The sequence below is a fragment of the Gorilla gorilla genome, chromosome 22 (genome assembly GCF_029281585.2).
Source record: "Gorilla gorilla gorilla isolate KB3781 chromosome 22, NHGRI_mGorGor1-v2.1_pri, whole genome shotgun sequence".
Lineage (NCBI taxonomy): Eukaryota > Metazoa > Chordata > Mammalia > Primates > Hominidae > Gorilla > Gorilla gorilla.
In genome coordinates, this window is record NC_073246.2 from 36,351,591 (window position 1) to 36,371,879 (window position 20,289).

At 47.2% G+C, this 20,289-nt stretch overlaps 1 protein-coding gene and 1 non-coding gene across 2 annotated transcripts; both read right to left on the reverse strand.

Annotated features, from left to right (window-relative positions):
- Window positions 1-321: 321 nt before the first annotated feature.
- KCNE1 (potassium voltage-gated channel subfamily E regulatory subunit 1) lies at window positions 322-13,252 on the reverse strand. The gene is made up of 3 exons (XM_004062737.3): window positions 13,139-13,252; window positions 12,264-12,374; window positions 322-3,322 (listed from the first exon to the last, which is right to left on the reverse strand). The coding sequence occupies exon 3, from the start codon at window positions 3,279-3,281 to the stop codon at window positions 2,883-2,885; it is 399 nt and encodes a 132-aa protein (XP_004062785.1). The 5' UTR covers window positions 3,282-3,322; window positions 12,264-12,374; window positions 13,139-13,252; the 3' UTR covers window positions 322-2,882.
- LOC115931890 (small nucleolar RNA SNORA11) lies at window positions 9,724-9,851 on the reverse strand. Its single transcript, XR_004068314.1, has one exon. It is a non-coding gene; the product is annotated as a small nucleolar RNA SNORA11 (small nucleolar RNA).
- Window positions 13,253-20,289: the final 7,037 nt, after the last annotated feature.

The window sequence follows — 20,289 nt, forward strand, 5'->3', positions numbered from 1 at the left end:
GCTCCGTCTAGACTGTGCCCACATTTGCTGCTGGCTGCAAATGCGAGGAGTTGACAGCAGCCTCCCCTTTACAAGGCAGGAGGTGCCACAGTTCGCCATTGTCTCCACCTAGGGCTTCACTTGCTTTCTATCTGCAGACATCAGAGGGACCCACATCTCTCTGTTCTGACACGCTGTGTGTTGATGGCAGAGTTTAATTATCCACATGCAATCTTACTTTCCTTATTCCCAAGTCCGTGGGGCTGCCTCATCAAAGCATTGCAAGAACTGATAACCATCTTCTAGAAGTATCATAGTGATATTAAGAACACACATCACAGATCATAGTAAATGGCTTTAATTTTTTAACGAAATCTCAATACTGCAAATGCATTGTTGTCCTAGCTAATGAATGCATAGAGTATTGCCTGCAAAATAATAATTGAGATTCTATTTTTAAGAAGCTTAGAACAGTACATGGTGCATAGCAAAGACTCTGTGTATGTGAAGCCAGATTTTAAAATATGGTAACAAGTGTCTGAAAATATGTGGCTCAATTTGTCTCCCGGTTACTTTTCCCTCTCCCCCTTTAAAATGTAGAGGAAGGAGAAGAAGAGATAAGAGGTTTGTGAGTGAACACAAGGGCCCTTTAAGGCCTGGGAAGACTAACGCCATAGGGATCTCCCTCTGCCTTAAAAGGCACAGGAATCTTAGTGGGGAAAATGAAGTGGTGATAAAAAGCCAGTCCATGTGCCTGGAATATCAAAGTCAGTGCGTGCCAGGGATCACACCGCGGGTCACGTGCACTCTGGGTCTCTCTCTGCAAACCTGCCCTGCCTCAGTCTGGGAATATGCAACTGCCTAAGAAGGGTCTGGCTTACACAGGGGCCGTGAGACGTGGCAGGCATAGCTGGGCTGCTACTGGTCATGAACCCTGGACACGGTAGGCAAGGTGTGGTGTCCATATGCATTATTCGGGTGGGGCAAAGATCACAGCTCTCACTAGACTTTCAGAGGACTTTGTAACCCAAAGAACCACTCATCTCAAGGACTGTGGTAACTCAGGGGCTGAGTCATGCCAGTGTTTATTATGTGAAACAAGGACTGGAACCTCACAAGACCAAGTCTGTCCATTTGAGGATGGCCCAAGATGCACACGGGCTGCTTTTATCTTATGTGCAGGTTTAAAAAAAAATATGTTTCATTTAAATATTCCATACTCTTCAGGAATGCCCAGGCAGCTGAGCTTTCAGGATGTCGCATTGCAGAGGACTCCGATGCTACGTATGGCAGCTGGAGACCCTTTCAAGGCAGGTGGCAGAACGGAGGCCCTCTCTATCTGCTGGGGCAACCCCTCTGGGTGCCCCGCTGGAAGGCAGAGCATCTCCATCTCTGGGTGGGTGAGAGGTGCTTCATGGGCTCACTAAAGTATCCCAATACTGTATAGCAGTAGGCTGCCAGAGTATCCCAAGCTGGGTGGCTTCAACAACAGATACTCACTGACTCACAGTTCTGGAGGCCAAAAGTTTGAATTCAAGCAGGGCTGTGCTTCCTCTGAAACCTGTGGGAGAGGAGCCTTCCTGGCTTCTTCCCGGCTTCTTGGGATGGGGATGTGCATCCATCCTTGGCCTTCCTTGGTTTGTGGCTGTGTCACTGCACCCTCTGCCTCTGTCACGGCATGGTGTCCTCCCTATGCATCTGTGTCCGAATTTCCCTCTTCCGATAAGGACTCCAGTCATATTGGGTGAGGGCCCACCCCAATGACCTCATCTCAACTAGATCATCCGCAAAGACTCTATTTCCCAATTAGGTCACATCGAAGGTATCTGTCTTTTTGGGGGATACAATTCATCTCACAAAACCGGCCCATCACCTCAAAAGGACCTGCCACCCCAGTGCTATGTGTCCCTCTCTACCCAGAGCCACTCCTTCCCCTGGCTCTCGGGGAGTGGGGGCACCTTTCCCTGCTCCCACAGTGACCGAGCACCTTCCCCTTGGTATGCATTCTGAAGGGGGCATTTTTTTCTCCTCCATCTCAGCCCTGTACAAAGCAAGTTCTTTCTAGATTGAGGTGTGTATGTGTGTCTATGTATATGAGTGTATGTGCCTGTGTGTTTTCAGGGAGATGTGTGCAGGATGGGTGCAAGGGAGGAGTGGAAGGCGGAAGGGCAGGAGGAGGATAGAGCCACAAGAGTGAGCACAGAAGTGACAAGGGCAGAATCGGTGTGTGCTTGTGACAAGTATGGAAATGTCATGCCTTTAGGTTCAGTCCTATAAGGTAGGTGTATCAGTAAGGGCATTGATTCTGCAAACTTAACAGAGATCAGAATAACAGTGGCTTAAGGAAGAGTGGAGTGGATTTCTCTCTCCTGTAAATCCGGCCTGGTGGGTGGTAAGGAGGATCCACATCACCCAGGCCCAGATGTGTGTGGCTCTTTGAGTGCCCCTTTCTTTCCCAGACTCATAACTGCTCTCCACCTCCTCCACATCCAGCCACTGGGAAGCAGGACAAGGTTAGCTAAGGGCACGTTCTTTTCTTTCCAAGGATTACTTGGACATTACAGTCTTCACTTCCATGCCTACTGGCCAGGGCTTAGTCACACAACCTTGCTAGCTGCAAGGGAGTCTGGGAAATGCAGCTGCTATTCTCAGAGGCCATGTCCTCAGGGATTCTGCTAAATTTAGCAAGGCAGGGACACATATGGGGGAGCCACTGACAGTCTATCACAAAAGAATGTGATTTTAGAGAAACAGTAAAACAGTGTCATTAATCCACCCCTCACCCCTTACAACAGCCAAAAAGAAATCCAGTGGTATCCATCACAATAAAGAGTATGAGAGGAATGTGATTAGAAAATCAGGTTGCTAGGCAGGATGTGTCCAGTTTTAGCCAGTGGTGGGGTTCATGGGGAAGGCTTCATCTCAGGAAGGTGTGTGTTGGGTTGTTCTACGGCCAGATGGTTTTCAACGACATAGCACGCCCTGTAGCTCTCCAGGACCCGGGCCTGGACGTAGGCCTTGTCCTTCTCTTGCCAGGCATCGGACTCGATGTAGACGTTGAACGGGTCGTTCGAGTGCTCCAGCTTCTTGGAGCGGATGTAGCTCAGCATGATGCCCAGGGTGAAGAAGCCGAAGAATCCCAGTACCATGAGGACGTAGAGGGCCTCCAGCTTGCCATCATTGCTGCGGGGGGACCTGCGGGCCAGGCCCGACACGTTGCCACCCTGCTGAACTGTCTCCTGCCACAGCTTGGTCAGAAAGGGCGTCACCGCTGTGGTGTTAGACAGGATCATCCTGGGCATTAAGGTTCCACTGCTGCAGCTTGAACTTCCCAGGCACACCTCTTAAAGGAAAAATGCAACCCCAAATCAAAAAGTACGTATTGGCCAAAACCCACACGTACGCACACACACGTATGCAATTTTAAAATCTCAGGTGAGGGGGTGAGCTGACACTCCACAGGCCATGGCATGTGCCATCTTGGGTCTGTGCAATGCCTTCTCTTGATAGATGAATGGATACATTGATTCCCTTCTATTTCCATCCACCACTCCAATCTCCACCCCTATAGGTGACCATCAGAATGAGCTTCTTTAATATGCATTGCTGCATATTGTGGCGTGTGGGGTCGCATGTGTGCATTTTGGTTTACCTAAATGGTATCAGGTCATCCAACTCATTCAGTCTCCTTCTTTTTCCTCATGACTGTGCTTTTGTGGCTCGCTTGTGGTGCTGGGTGTGTGCATTCCCTTGCTTCCAATGGTTGTATACAACCCATGGTGAATACCCACTTCTTTTCTCTGCCTTCTCCCCCAGAGATGGACACTGCTGTGGCTGCTGACTCCATAAACAAGGGGGAGACAAATATCCCCATCCTTGACCTCCTATGGACCTAAAAAAAATCACGCATCTCATACAACTAGTTCCTGGCAGCTTATGCAAGACCAGTCAGACTGGTTGCCCTTGGAGGCAACGTGCAATTGGTGGTCTATTTCACCACGGAGCATCTCTCTATGAACAGTTACATTCATCTGAATGAAAAATCTACGCTGTCACATGGTGGACTTCAGAATGTCTAGGGAGATTTCACAGAGAGCTCCCCTCGAAGAGGCCAGTGTTGTAGCTTGTGCTGTGTTTTTCCCTCCCTGCCCACACATAGGCACACACACGTACACAATCTTAAAACCTCAGGTGAGGGGGTGAGCTCACATGCTCCCTAGTCCATGGTATGTGCCGTCTTGGGTCTACACAATGCCCTCTCTTGATTGAGCAATGGTACATGGATTGCCTTTTATTTCCATTCACTACTCTCTGGCTATGCAGAAAGTGACATTTTCCCTATCGTTTAATCTTGATATCACTGTCCCTGTATACTCAGAGTGGGCCTGGGAATTGGAAAAATTGTCTCCAAGTAGCTGTAAGATTCTGTCAGGGGTTTGGTTTGCTGTGGAAACCCCATCTAGGTGACCTTGAGATCATTGGTAAGCTAAAAAAAAACAGGTCTTGTTTTTATTTATTTATTTATTTAGGTTTGAGCAAATGCCAGCCTCTATCCCCAGTTCCTGCTGGGAAACAAAAGCCCCGAGGCCAAGTTGTTGATGTCACATTCCAAACTCAAGCCAGAGGGGGCCACTGGGAGCTTATCACACGTAAGTGCTCCCACTCAGTTCTTTCTTTTTCTGTTTTATTGAGACAGGGTCTCACTCTGTCACTCAGGCTGGAGTACAGTGGCACAATCTTGGCTCACTGCAGCCTCAACCTCCTGGACTCAGGTGATCCTCCTACCCTACCCTCCAGAGTAGATGGGACTATAGGTATGCACCACCATGACTGGCTAATTTTCGTATTTTTTGCAGAGGTGAGGTTGCCCTATGTTGCCGAGGCTGGTCTTGAACTCCTGGGCTTACGGGATCCACCCACCTCGGCCCCCCAAATTGCTGGGATTACAGGCATGAGCCACCCTGCTTGTCCCCTGCTCACTTCTTAGGAGCTTAAAGTAGCTGAGCAGAACATGGCCTGGAGTAGAACATGGCCTCGGGGGGACTGTTGTAACTACAGGTGAAGGATGTATTTGGGAAGACAGTTTATGGCCAGAATCGCTATGGAAAGACAAATTCCAACACTTGCCGGGATGGCGCTGTCTTTCCCAGCCAGGATGGGGACTGTGACATTGCACATCATCTTGTGTAGGACAAATAACCTCAGAAACCTAGCTCCTCTCCAGCTTAGACCCAGAGCTATTTCTTCATTGAATTGGTTTAATTGTAAAACATACCCTGAACCCAGCACCAGCTGAAGACATCTGGCACCTTTCCGAGGCCCCTCTTCCTCTACCCATCTCTGAACTGTGGCTGTGTCTCAGAGTTCTGTTACCTGCTCTCTTCTCTTCCTACTCTCCTCCCTCCCAGGGTGGCTGCACCTGCTCCAGGCTCACCTGCATGGCCATGACCCAGGGCTCTCTTTAAGCTCCAGAGCCATGCGTCCAGTGACCTGCTAAGGAGATGGTTCCCTTTGGCCATCCCCAGGCTCCTTAAAGTTAACACTCCACCCTGTCCTGTCAGAGACTGGCCCCTGCCTCATTGAGCTGAGTGGCAACACCACTCACTCCAAAATCTGCATCACTCTCACTGATGACTGCAATCTCATCATGGCAGTTCCCATCTTGAAGGCCTTCCTTGGCTCCTCCCCGCCTTCAGGGTGAAACTCCTGGTCTTCTGCATGGATACAGGCCCTAAATTTGAGAGTCTATGCATCCCTCTCCAATTCCACTGTTGCCACTGTGCCCAGACCCTATGCTCCATGGTCCCTGCTGGCCCCAGAGCCTCTACACATTGTGCATCTCCAGCTCAGACTGCGCCTTCTTCTTGGCCCATGAAACTTCTCAGCAATGCCTACTCATGCTTAAAATTCAGCCCAGCTCTCACCTCCTTCCTGAAGCCTGCTCTGATACATGGGGCTGGGTCAGCACTGTGCACACCATGACCCCTGCTAACCTCATCATGGTCAGGATCTCCAGGCCCCTTATCCCATCCCTGCCCTGCCATCCAGCCTGGTGCTGGGCATGCAACAACACAGGAGCTGCCCATGAATGTTTATCGAATAGATGCCACCAGAACTTAATACCTTTTGACCAGTGGGGCTTGACTCTTTATAACCTGCTTACTCCAATGAACAGATGCCAATGAGCTGGCTCTGAAGCTCTAACTGACTCCCTTTTCCAGAAGGGCAGTCATCTCCCACCCTGAACCACAGTCTCAGAAGGCAGGAGTGAGGAGCAGAAAGAGCTCAGATTTTGGGATTCCACTGCCACCCCAGGTTTGGATTCTAGCTTTGCTACTTCCTGGCCACATGATCCTGGACAGTTTCCTTAGAATTGTTCAGTCAAGTTTTTTTTTTCTTTCCAAAGTAGCGAGAAACACCACTGACATTTGCGGGCTGTTGAATCACTGAGCAGGTGTGTAGAGTGGCTGACAGCATGTGGCACATGGCAGGTGCACACTCAGTGGTCCTGGGTAGGAGTTTATTGGTTTTTCTACCTCATTAAGAAATTGCTGCCCAAGGATTTGGGGCTTTGGGGGTTTAGGCTTGGCTTTCCTGTGGCTGACCATGGCGGCTCTCTTCTCTACGTTGTGGAGAGATCAGACATGAATGAGAATCAAAGATTGTTTGTGGCCTTTCCTAGTTTCTAGGCTTTTGAGTCTGTGCAGAGATCTGTCAGGGGTTAAGCTGCCTGGGCTCAAGAGATTCAGGTACTTGTTCTTGTACAAAACTAGCATTTAGCCCCATTCTAACCATCGGGGTAGGCAGGAATTGTTTGGTAACAGATCCAAACTCAACGCTCAACCATTTCTTTTTAAATGACCCGAAACCACTTATGAATGCATAAAACCCTGCCCCAGAAAACAGACAGACCTGGACCTGATACTATGATGTAATTTCCAAAAACCCAGAATGATCACAATTGGCAAATAATTCTGCCACCAATCACTGTTAGAGAGTCTTTCCAACTTCATGACCATGTGAGGGTAGAATTATGGCAGGTGACATTTGAAGATCCACATGTTAATTGGTTTAAAACTGATAAATCCATACAGCAAATTAAGAGTTACATCTGCAATTAATTCATAATAGTGAGTTCACTGAGAAGGCTTGTTACTTAGATCCAGATGGACTTTCTTATGTCCAAAGAAGCAACCAAAAACATCTGCTTTGAAAACCTCCCAAGCCCAAACCATCCTCAGCCTTGTTCTTTAGAATGCTTTAGAATGACCTTGTTAAAATGCAGATTGCTCCTGTAATCCCAGCACTTTGGGAGGCCAAAGCAGGTGGATCACTTGATGTCAGGAGTTTGACACCAGCCTGGCCAACATACTGAAACTCCGTCTCTACTAAAAATACAAAAATAAGACAGGCGTGGCGGCGGGCACCTGTATTCCCAGCTATTTGGGAGGCTGAGGCAGGAGAATCACTTGAACCCAGGAGGCGGAGGTTGCAGTGAGCCAAGATTGTGCCATTGCACTCCTGCCTGGGTGACAGAGCAAGACTCTGTCTCAAAAAAAAAAATGCAGATTGCTGGGCTCTATTTACAGAGTTTCTGATTCGGTAGAACTGGAGCGGGCCTGGGAATCTGCATTCCTAACACATTCCCACGTGGTGCTAATACTGCTGGTCTGGAGGCCCTGCTTGGTGATCTATTGGAATCACCGGGGGAGCTTTTAGAAAATAATGGTTCCTGGATCTCACCCCTAGAGATTTTAATGTCTTTGGTCTGGGTTCCTGCCTGACTCAGAGACTTTTTAGAAACCTCCCAAATGATCCTAACTTGTAGCCAAGATTGAGAACCACTGGGCTGTGGTATGGGACCCTAGGAAAATGACCAATGGCCTTTTGTGCTGCAGGGTACCTGGAAGAATTTTGCAAAAATATAGAAATATGATTTCACTGTTTTTCAAATCTTGTTTGTTTTTTACATTTTCTTTTTTGGCCTTGTTTGCCTCTGATACAGTCTGAAGAGAAATTGCAGAAAGAAACTCTCCAGTCTTCAGTGTAACCTCAGCTGTCCCCATTCTCACGCAAGCTGGTGCCTTCAATTACAATTCTCCTGTCAGAGCTTAAGTCCAGCTAATTAACTCCCTTTCAAATAACAACCCTATATTTTTAAAGAATTTTTTAAAAACTTCACATGTAATTTATTGCATTGCTTTTGCTAAATGTCCTCCATACCCCCAGTGCCTGCTAGGCTGGGTCGCCATGGTATTTTTGTGTAACGAGTCTCAAAATGAGTTTGGCAATGTCTTCGTAATAGTCAGCATGGTGTAAATGACAGTCTGGATCTGCATGTCATTTGGGATTTTATATCAGATTCTCTAGGTTCATTTCTATTATACGTGATGCCAAAGCACCCACATGCCCTGTGGCTGCACTTTCAGACAGTTGGACTCAAACAGAGTGGGAGAGCAACTGATCCAACAATCTGAATTTTCAGAAAACGGGGCTCCTTAGAGATGAGATGGCTTGCCAAAAGTAATCTCTCCTATCAGAAATACATATCCTCAGCAAACTAACGCAGGAGCAGAGAACCAAACACCACATATTCTCACTTATAAGTGGGAGCTGAACAATGAGAACACATGGACACAGGGAGGGGAACAACACACACTGGGGCTTATCGGGGGAAGGTGGGTGGGGAAGAGCATTAGGGAAAAGAGCTAATGCATGCTGGGCTTAACACCTAGATGATGGGTTGACAGGTGCCGCAAACCATCATGGCACATGTTTATGTCTGTAACAAACCTGCACATCCTGCACATGTTCCCTGGAACTTAAAAAAAATAGAAACAAAAACAACCAACCAAAAATATATCTAAAATGTCATCTCTTAGCAATTGACTCACATATTATTAGTATAGAAAAGAGCAATTCCCAGGACCTTGTACAGAGGAAGCAGGCTCAAAATAGCTGAGGAATAGGCCACTTTTATCAGGTAGCATTGGATCCATGCAAATGGGGGTTGGCTTCTTACCTAAATATGTCATCAAAAATCATCCTTGTTCCTGTCCCCTCAGCTTTTGTAGCTTGCACAGTGAGTAAAGGGATGGTGGAGGCAGAAATGGTAGGAGCCAGAGATGTTCAAAATCCATCTGATGCTTGGCCTGTGCTGAACATTCTCAAACTGTGGCCTTGTCAGGCCCAGAAAGTGGGGTGGATTCCTGGCCGTTTCTGCTTCTGCCTGGGTGTGAGATGTGAATGCTGCCCCTAATGAAGGGTAGTGCAATTTTTTTTTTCTTAAAAGCTTAGACCCAGAGCTGCTAATCTACTGGAAATCACTCAGGACACAGGGCTCTGGGAAGCTGCGCTGAGCGAGACACCTGCAAATGGAGACCAACGGGGCCTCCAGCACCCTGGAGTTCCGTAAGGCCCCCACCTGAACCCAGGGGAGAAGAGGGCAGTGGGTGGCGCCTCGCTGCTCTGGGCATACACCACCTCTTCTGACTTCTCCCACGTGCTCCGGCTGTGTCGCCTATCAGCACTGATAACAGCCTGGAAGCTTTCAGAACAGAAGCTTTCCCAGCATGGGAAACTCTCATTCTTTCTTTTTTTTAATTTTCCAAAGCCATTATTTCTAAGACCAACTGTGGCCTACCCGTGCATAAACTGGGCAGGCTGTAGACAGCAGGCTTGCCAAGTAAATACTACAGCCTTCCTCCCAATATTGAGCCCTGTCCCATTGCTCCTGCAGGGGAGATGTGTAGGGCATTTGTTCACGGGGAGGCCACAAGTTTGGGCCTCTCATCACTGTGACCTCAGACCCCTGTTGAGTGTGTCGTAAACAGAGGAGCCGTTCTTCAAGCCCCCTGCCCTGCGTGCACCCCTCTCATTCTTTTGTTATTATTAGCAAATTCCCCCAGTTCCTGATCATTCTTTCTTAAGCCTTTAGTGACTGGGTAAGGTTCTTGTGGCTGACTCCAAGCTTTCTTCTAAAAGGAATAGATTCTAGGGGTGAGTAGAGGAGACAGGAATGTCGGAGTCAGAGCTCAGGAATCTGGGTTCCAGTCCCAGGTCAATCCTAGATAAACTAGAGGGCTCCTTAACTGACTTCCCTAGGTTGACTCTGGGTATTTTTATCACACTTGACAGGACTCCTTATGCATTTCTTCGAAAGAGCATCCAGTCTTAACATCATCATTTGGCCTCATTTGGTTTAAGAAGCAGAATTAGGGTAAAAGCAATGATGGATAAGGCTCATTTTGGTGAATATGATCTTATTGAGCCAAGAATTCTGAGTCAATTGTCCTTGGAACCAACTGTCTATTGTTTTCATCTTTATCACAACACTATGTCCAAATTTTGGAAACATGTTTCCCTCCTAGCAGAAAAGAAGCCACCCAGGGCCACCAGATGCTTCCAGACACTTGGCTGGCTTTGTCTGGTCTTCTATCCTTCCCCTATCCCCAGAGTCAGTGGGCACTAAGGTGGCCAGGGTCGCTCAAGGAATCAGAATGCAACCGTCCAGAGGCCCAGAATCAGACTGTCCTCTCTGATTAGGAAAGTGCTTTCTGCCACCTCCCAGTGGGATGTGGGGTGTGGCTTGAGTCTGGTGCTTTTACCAGGAGCTTCCCAGACCTCTCTATGGGTGATGGAGAGAGAGTCTGGGGTGTGAAGGATGGAAATATAAACACTGAATACTCAGAGAGTCAGGCCAGCGAGCTGGTGAGGAGACTCCATCAAACTCAATATGAAAACATGGGTAGGTGTTTGGGGATGGATAATGAATGACAGCTGAAGTCACACATCAGGAGGGAAGGAAGGACTCTCATCTTCAGCAAATGACATAAATCTGGGGAGCCTCAGTTTCCTCACCTGAACAGTGAGAATGATGGAATCTACCCTGAGTATATATCCCAGGTCTTTGTGCAGCATGGAATCAGCCCCCGGCCTTCCCAGCTCTTGCTTTATTTTATTTTATTTTAGAGACCAAGTCTCGCTCTGTCACTCAGGCTGGAGTGCAGTGGCGCGATATTGACTTACTACAACCTCCTCCGCCTCCTGGGTTCAAGTGATTCTCCTGCCTCAGCCTCCTAAGTAGTTGGGTTTACAGGTGCATGCCACTATGCCTGGCTAATTTTTGTATTTTTAGTAGAGATGGGGTTTCACCATGTTGTCCAAGCTCAACATGCCTGGGCTGAAGCGATCCGCCTGCCTTGGCCTCCCAAAGTGCTAGGATTACAGGCGTGAGCCACCGTGCCCGGCCTCTTGTTTTATGTTTGCTGTTCTCGCTGTAGGTGAGGCATTCCCACCATATTCCCTTGTTAAAATCCTACTGGCCCTTCAAATGCCAGCTCATATCCACACTGTGTCTGACCCTGATCCAGAATCCTCTCCCCTTCTTTGACCCCTTGTATATATCTTTCCTACAGTGCTGGTCATATTCTAACTTCTAATCATTTGTAGACTTATCTGGGCATTTTCTCCCAGGAGGTCCCAAAGGACAGAGACCATCTTGCTCACCTTTGTCCCCACTCCAGCACCCAGAATATTTCAATAAGGTTTTCCTGAATTAAGTGGGAAGCAAACTATTAGATTCAATACCACTACAATGGGAAAGTGACTGAATAATTGATAAAGTATACTATGCTCTGGGAATAGATTATTGAGTAATCAGAGGAAAACCTCTTGCAATGTAGTATGTTTTTATATATTAAATTTTATATTATTTATTTATATTTATATTATTAACATATTTTTGTTATTCATTTTGTTTATTAAGGTTTACTCTCTCTCTATATATATATGTGTGTGTGTGTGTGTGTGTAACCCACCTTATTTCCAAAAAAATATTTTGGCAGTCAGTGACTATTAATAGTAGAGCACAAACTCTTAACCTTTTTTTCCTCCCGCTTTCCCAGAGTCCTTATCACCTTCTAATATAATAAAGTTTTCTTAACTATGATGTTGATTGTTCAACATTTGTCTTTCCCACCAAAATGTAAGCTATTGCGGGCAGGGATCTTTGCATGGGTTGTTCTTCATTGCATCCCAGGCCACTAGAACAGTGTGTGGCATATGGCAGGAGCGCAATAAACATTCAGCGAATGCAGGCAGGCATGCGTGAACGCATGAATAATAAGTGTTCCTTTCAACTACCAGAAAGACCGAAACCACACAGGAGCTGTCTCACCCTCAGAGATTTAAGACGACAGCAATGATTCCCTCTGATGTCTTCTAAGTGAGCTTTATTTTCCAAACAAATCATTTTCCAATAACCTATCAAAAGCAGGTCCTACCTGAATATCCTTGGCTATTTCCTCTGGATACAGATAAGGCCTTGCTCCAGTGGATCCTCGGCTCACCTGATGATTGTGTGAAACCGGCCAGAGAAAGCAGAGGGATTTTTCCTGGTGATTGGAAATCAGAGTTACGGCTGAATTTAAGCAACTGTGTGAACTCAGCAAAGTCCCCACCACCTGGACCATACATGACAGCTATGGTTATTGACAAGGTCCTTCCTTAATGGAGCTGGAACCTCCTTCTTAATCTAAATGTGGACTCAAATGAACTGTCAATTCACATAGAGCAATGTAACAAATCCGGGGGGCAAAGTATTATGCAATAGATTGGGCACATGCGCACGTCTCTGCTACTTAGTCAACTTTCTTCTAAAGTTCCCCACTTTTCCCATTACCACAATCAAGATCAGATATCAGTAATATTCTCCGCGTCCCATGCCCTTTCCTCAGGGAGATGCCAAGGCCCAAGAGCTGGTCTCCCCAAAAAGCTGAAGGTCTTTGAAAAAAAGTGGGGACTCAGGTCCCGTGAGTGGTTTTGATTTTCTTTTCTTTTGAAAGTTGCATGTAAGTGTTTTCCAAATATTATACCAGAATGTCTATAACTTAATAATGGAGGAAGGTTTTCGTTGTTCTATGTTGGTGAGATGCTTTCCTATGCGTTTGTTGTATAAGTAAGTGAGAATGGCAGAAGGAAAGGAGGGGAGAGGCTGATCGTCCTATCCCGTCTCCCACTCTGGGGGTCTCGGCGCTTCCAGCCAGAAGCGCGCCCGCTGCGCGTCCGGAGACGCAGGTTCCAGGAGCCCCCCGGGGTTGCCCGACTAGGCCACTTGCGCCCCGGAAGAGGGCCGCGGAGGTGGGAGCCCCTAACTTACCCGGGTCTGAGATGCCGAGAAAGCCGGGTGTGGAGCTGAGTGAGCGCCTGCCGAACGCTGAGGCCACCGACAGCCCAGCCCCGGGGCGGCACCTTCTAACGGCCTGAGCGCTGCGCGGGGAGGGGGGCGGGCGGGGCCTCCCAGAGCCGCCAGGCGTCCCGCCCCACTCCGCCCACACGCACGGCCCAGCCCAGGGTTCCCCGGGACCACCCCAGACCAGCCCCGGCCCACCCGGGTCCTCCGCACTCTGCACCCCAGACCAACACCAACGCGCGTAGGGAAGCGTTTTAGATCCTGTCGGAGAGGCTCAAGGCCGGCAGAAGGTCTGCATTAGGATCGAGAAAGCCGACCAACGGACAGATCTACCTACCTTCCTGCGGGAGTTTGAGGTTGCCAGGGGGGAAGCCACTGCAGCCAGGAGAAAAGCCGTCTGGGAACCGCCCCCCCGTCGGACGTGCGGGCCTTCAAATATCTCTGAACATAATCCTCCAAAGACCGCTCAACCTCCGCCCCCGACGACTCTTTCTAGCCTCGTCCCGCACCCCAGCTGTGACCACACACCTATTAGGCAAACATTTATGAAGCACCTACTTACTGGGTGTGCAGCCCTGAGCTGGGGGTGCAGCTGTGGACCAGACAGGAGGGGGCCCGGAGCGGCAGACAGTCGCTGGAGGCACCCGAGCCTTGGCGAGCACACCCTAACGTCCTTGGGGCCTTTCAGCCCGTGCCGTCCTTTTCCAGAGAGCAAACCATGCAATGATGCAGGTGACTTCCCAGCAAATTTCATAGCGTTGCTCACCAGCTTGGCAGGCAAGAGGAGAAGGGGCAGTCCCCAAAAGACAATCCCATGAACCTTCTGGGGAATGACGTCCAGGCTCCAGGCTCCTGCTCTGCAGGCGGGTCGCAGAGGCAGGTTCCAGACCTAGGACTAGAAGACATTCTCTAGGGTCACTGCCTCCATAGTCTTCCTTGGCAGGTCACTTCTTCCTGGGCTTCGACCTCGGTGTTCTCATGGGGACGAGGGTGATTGGAGGCTCTCCAAGGGGTGCACCGATGTGTCCTGTGCACCAGGCAAAACCAGCATTGCCCTGCAGTGTGGGTGCAAAATGAACCCACATGGCGACGTTGGAAAGTCCTGAAATGTTCATAGCCTATGACATCAAATTGCACTGTGTGAAATCTATTTATTCTTTTTTTTTTCTTTTTTTTTCCGAGACGGAGTCTCACCCTGTCGCCCCGGCTGGAGTGCAATGGCACGATCTCGGCTCACTGCAACCTCCACCTCCCTGGTTCAAGCGATTCTCTTGCCTCAGCCTCCCGAGTTGCTGGGATTACAGGCACCGGCCACCATACCCCGCTGATTTTTTGTTATTTTTAGTAGAGACAGAGTTTCGCCATGTTGGCCAGGCTGGTCTCGAACTCCTGACTTCAGGTGATCCACCCGCCTCGGCCTCCCAAAGTGCTGGGATTACAGGTGTGAGTCAGCGCGCCCAGACTGAAATCTATTTATTCTATGGAAAGGATCAGAGCTGTAGAAAAATCCTTATGCATGTAAAAGTTCTTTGTGTTTTTACTTGCAATAACTAGAATCTAAACATCTAAAAATAGAAAATATAGGTAATTAAATTGTAGTACATATGATATTATTCTACATAGTAGAATATTATGTGGAGTCCTTAAAATGTTTACAAATAATTTATAACAACATGGGGCCGGGCACATTGGCTTACACCTGTAATCCCAGCACTTTGGGAGGCCAAGGTGGGTGGGTCACCTGAGGTTAGGAGTTCAAGACCAGCCTGGCCAACATGGTGAAACCTGTCTCTACTAAAAACACAAAAATTTAGCTAGGCATGGTGGTGGGCACCTGTAATCCCAGCTACTTGGGAGGCTGAGGCAAGAGATTCACTTGAACCCAGGAGACGGAGGTTGCAGTGAGCCAAGGTCACACCACTGCACTCCAGCCTGGGCGACAAGAGTGAAGCTCTGACTCAAAACAAACAAACAAACAAACAAAAACCCAACAGGGGAGATCTTTATATTATCATGTTAAGTGAAAAACACAAAAACAGAAAACAAAACAAAAACCCCACAAAACTCAAGGCCTTAAATTGTAAATATGAGATGCCAGGCATTATTTCCAAAGTCTATAAGGAAGCACACCACCATGTTAACATCGTCTATTAGTGGTAGGCCTATTGGAGGTTTATTATTTTATTTATGCTACTTCATGTTTTCCTTCCTTTTTTGTTTTGCAACAACTCTGTATTAGTCTGTTCTCACACTGTTATAAAGAACTGCCTGAAACTGGGTAATTTATAAAGGAAAAAGTCTTAATTGATTCACAGTTCAGCATGGCTGAGGCCTCAGGAACTTACAATCATGGCAGAAGGGGAAGCAAACATGTCCTTTACATGGCAGCAGGAGAGAGAAGTGCAGAGCAAAGTGGAAGGAAAAGCCCCGTATAAAACCATCAGATCTCGTGAGAACTCACTCATTATCATGAAAACAGCATGGAAGAACCGCCTCCATGATCCAATCACTTCCCACAAAGTCCCTCCTGCAACATGTGGGGATTACAATTTGGATTACAATTCAAGATGAGATTTGGGTGAGGACACAGCCAAACCATATCAAACTCTATGTACTTTAATATTTAAGGAAAATTACATAAACTTTATCTGAAAATTCCCTGGATTCTTCTCCTCAAGATCATGCTGTACATATGCAGGATCCTCCTGCCTACCTCTCCAAATGGATAATGGATTGAAGCAAAATGTTTGTCCCACCAAACATTGATGTGTAACCCTTTTAGTAACAATTCATAGACCAGGTAAACATGTGTGGAGCAGCCCAGATCAGCTGGAGGGAGCATTATTCCCGTCAGAGTGTGGAACAATGCCTACCCATCTGTCAGCTGGTTATGGTGAAGACAGTATAAGTGGAAGCACTGTCAGAAACTAAAGGCTTATGTAAGTGATGCTGTTCTTATGTCTCCTCTTCCTCTCTATCCCACATATGATGAATTATTTTATTATGATGATGCTGTGGTTGTTATTTTCTATTCGAAATGATAAGACATGATTACAGATGAGAAAGAGTGTATTTTGTTATCCTTGATGCACTTGAAATGGTTTCCTCTTTTTTTTCCTCTTTTCTTCTTCTTCCTTCTCTCTTCACTCTTTCATTCTCGCCTCTCTCCATTTTATAGGTATGATTGATCTAGAAATAATGATGATAACAGAATCATAGCCCATATAGTCCTTGGGTCACTTCTGTCTCTATTTCTCTTTCTTCCCTCCTTTTTTCTTGGTCCTTTTGCTAGATGGGTTGTGAGCATGGCTCCCTGCCCCTCTCAGTGGGTTTATCTTCATTTTCCATGAGTTCCCACCTCAGTGCATGTGACATCAAAGCCAAAGCTCCAGCCACTTCTCATCCTTTCTTAGGAAAATCTCAAGTCTTAACTTGAAAGTTGAATGTCCTGCTTTTGTTCCTAACTCTGCTCACAGGATAGTGGAAGAAGAAAGGCTCAGCCTGTTACCAGAAAGGACAGATCTGCAGTGTAACCCATCTAGGATGCAGGGTCATGTGGACAGTTCTTCACTCTTCCCTCTGGCTGCCCTTCAGTTGGTGTCCAAATGCCCCTGTGTTAGCCTGGGGGCATTCCTTGCCCTTTGGCCCCTCTTTTGTTGCTTTTTTTTTTTCTTAAACAAGGTCTAACTCCCCTGCCCAGGCTGGAGTGCAGTGGTGCAATCATTGCTCATTGCAACCTCAAACTCCTGGCTCAAGACATTCTCCCGGCTCAGCCTCGTGAGTAGCTGGAACTACAGTTGTGCACCACCATGCCTTGGCTAATTTAAAAAGTCTTTTTGTAGGGATGGGAGTCTCAGGCTGGTCTTGAACTTCTGGCCTCCAGTGATCCTCCTGCCTTGGCCTCCCAAAGTGTTGGGATTACAGGCGTGAGCCATTGTGCCCTGCCCTTTGTTGCTTTTTCACTCCTTTACCCTGTGGTTTCTACTATCCTCAGGGACAACTCTCATTGCCCTGGGGCTTCTGGATCTTCAGCAAGACACACCCCTAAAGGCAAACAATCTTTCTTTAGCAGCAGCAGAGCACAAACTGAGTGTTGCTGTATGCTAAAAGCATAATATTTCCCCCCATGAGACAGTCTAAGGGGACCAGGGGTCCTGAAGTCCCTATCCTGGCCCCGCCAGTGACAGGTGATGGGGAACAGAATGATGAAAGAGACCCCACCCAGCCATCTGGTGTGTCAACCCCCCCCCACCCAGTGCTGTCCACAGGTTGATCCCCATCCCACATGGGTGGCTTAACACATTCATGTCTTCTGAGAGCCATTTGTTGCTCCCCAGTCTCTTCTGTCCTCCTTCTTTGACCAACATTTCCCTGTCTGATTTGCTTGGTCACAGGTAGCCTGTGTCAGTTTCCTCCCAGGACTCTCTTTGCCTGGGAATAAGTGCTATACATGAGAAGCATCCCTCCCAAGTGCTGTGTGTGGCCTCCTGGCATTCTCCTAAGACTTCCTAGAGGATTGCTCTGGTTCCAAAAAGAAACCAGCCACAACCTGTTTGGAGCCCTGCAGGATGTTCCAGCTCACCGACTTCATTCCCCACTACTTGCCCCTCTAGCAGAGCTTCTAGACCAGCAGCCAAGGTGCCTCCATTCGCTGTACATGACTCACCTTTCCCCCTTCTAGACACTTCTTCATGGGTCTAGCCTCTGTTTCCAGCTTTACACAGCACAGGCTGATGCCTGCCACCGAATGGGACCCAGGACTTTTTCAAACCTCAGATCCCCAGCAAAGGTATGACAATGGGCACCCTGACCAGCTCTGAGCCTCTAGGCATAGGGTCTATTTGTTTAATTTTAAATTCACTTTTAAGATTTAAAAATTGAGAGCACTCATCTTCAACAAAATTCAGGGGATCTAGAAACATCATGCCCACTTGTGGCAGAGTAGCCAACTGGCAGAAACTGATGCTGATGCTGTCAGTTTCCTACACAAAATCCAAACCAGAGTTTACCACAGGCCCCGCTACTCCACATTCTCCTCCACAAGGACACTCAGCAGGCTCCTGTGCTGAACGGCCTGCCTGGTTCTGTAGGTGTAAGGTTTGTTACTCTATTCCAGGACCTACTTTCCGCAAAGCCCCTTACCTGGCTGTTTCTTCCCTTGGCATACGTGAGAACTCCTTTCCTCACTGAATTGCTTTGACCTTGCTAATTAGTTGTGTTGCAAGTGCTTTTTGGCTGTGTCAGACATGTATGTTCTGTTCATCATTTTAGAGCAATGGTTATTAATTTTTTTCAGATTCTTCTTGGGAATTCGAGAAAAACTTACGGCTCTCCTCCACCATCCTGCCCCCACCTACCCCAATGCACACACGTGCAACACTTGTTCTACAATTCTCTAGACCCCTGATATGCTAGGCAATTCATGGCTGCCACATTAGGAACCCCTGATTTAGGGGAAGGACTGTTTTCTCCATTAGACAAACTCAACTGTGTAGCATCAATTTCATGGGTCTACTGTGTACTGTGCCCAAAAAATGCCACTGAATGCTGCCTGACTGGTGGATAGCAAGACTGTCCATTAATGTGGTCATTTAGGCTGCCTCTGCCCAGGTCTTGGGGTCATTGGCACTAATTCACAACACCCTCAAGTCACCCAGGGAAGATGAGACACAGTTGGCTGTAGACCCACAGTTTGGGCATTACAGCTGCCCTTGCAGTTGACAAATAACCACAACCTTCAAATTGTTATGAAAAGAGCACAAATCCAATTAAGAAAGCTTTTCCAAAAGAAATAACAGTGTTCCTACCCCCTCTGTCACTCTCCACCCCCTTTTTGTCCCAGAATAATGTTGTGCTGATAGGAACATGGATAAATTAATTACAGTCTGGAATGTTATTCACGGGTAGGAAAGAACACTAAATCTGCTCGCACAATGTTTGATATTTAAAGATAAACATTGCCTTTATGTTTTTTTTTAAACCTCAGTCAGCCTAGTTTACGAAGACATAGGTATAATCCTTTTAAATGCTGTGGATTTTTTAATCACAAAGGTAACAATACGCTGGGTGTTTTACCCAGCCAGAGAACCAGGAGATGCAGGAACGAGATTAGCATCTCTTTAGTTCCTTGCATATTTGATATTATTTTGGTGTACCTCCAATTCCTGATAACATAGAAGAAGTCTTGTGGCTGAAGTTCCTGAAATGGAAGGATATTGGTAACCCTGAATTTAAAACAAGCACAGGCAGCCTTTGTGGGAATGTGTGTGAAGGTCACTTTCTAGAAACAGGACTGTCCATAGCCATTGCCATGGTTTCTGTGTCATTTCAACCAGAACCTTAGGCCTGGAAGTCTGGATGGATGTGGGTTGGCATGGTCCTCTATGGGCATTAAATGAATAAATGGATATAGCAGAGGGAGTATCCAGCATGACTCAAAGAAGGATGAGGGGAAACATATTCAAATAAAATCTTTAGAAAAGCAAATTTCAAAAAAAAATGCTTAAGTATAAAATATTTTGATGACAACCATGATTTTCAAATTGAATTCTTATTCTAAGTAATGGTCTAATCTGAACTTAGACCTCTTTCCTTAATTTTTTTCTCAATAAGCCTTTGGTGTCTAGTCAGTTCAATTCGGTATTTACTGAGTCCCTATACGGACAGGGTATAAGGCATTAATCAAATGTATGTCCAAAATTGCCCACCATGCAGGGCAGAGCTAAAATGCCTAACACCCCTCCTCTCACCAATACATCCCCCACCCACATCTCCAAAGACTTCCTGGCAGAGGTGATCTCTGCCTGCTGGGACAGATGTATAGGCTCCAACAGCAGCAGGGTGGCCCCTCTAACCACCACCTTGGGACCCACATTGCTCTTAGAACTATTCCTCTTTTTTCATCCTTGAAGCCCCCACCAAAGCTCAGCCTGGATCAACTTTTTCTAGGAATCTGACAAGTTTCCAGGCTGATTTCCTGACCCAGTCAGATCCTCTTCCATCTTTCTTTGGGTGGTCAATTTTCTACTTCATTTTCCACCTCACGTATTGGCCATTGATGACCACATCAGCTCTTCTATGCTGTAAGCTCCCAAGGAACAAATTCTATCAAATGATTG

Coding starts and splice junctions, on each gene's coding strand:
- KCNE1 (XM_004062737.3), bottom strand. CDS start 3,281: ATGCCCAGGATGATCCTGTCTAACACCACAGCGGTGACGCCCTTTCTG.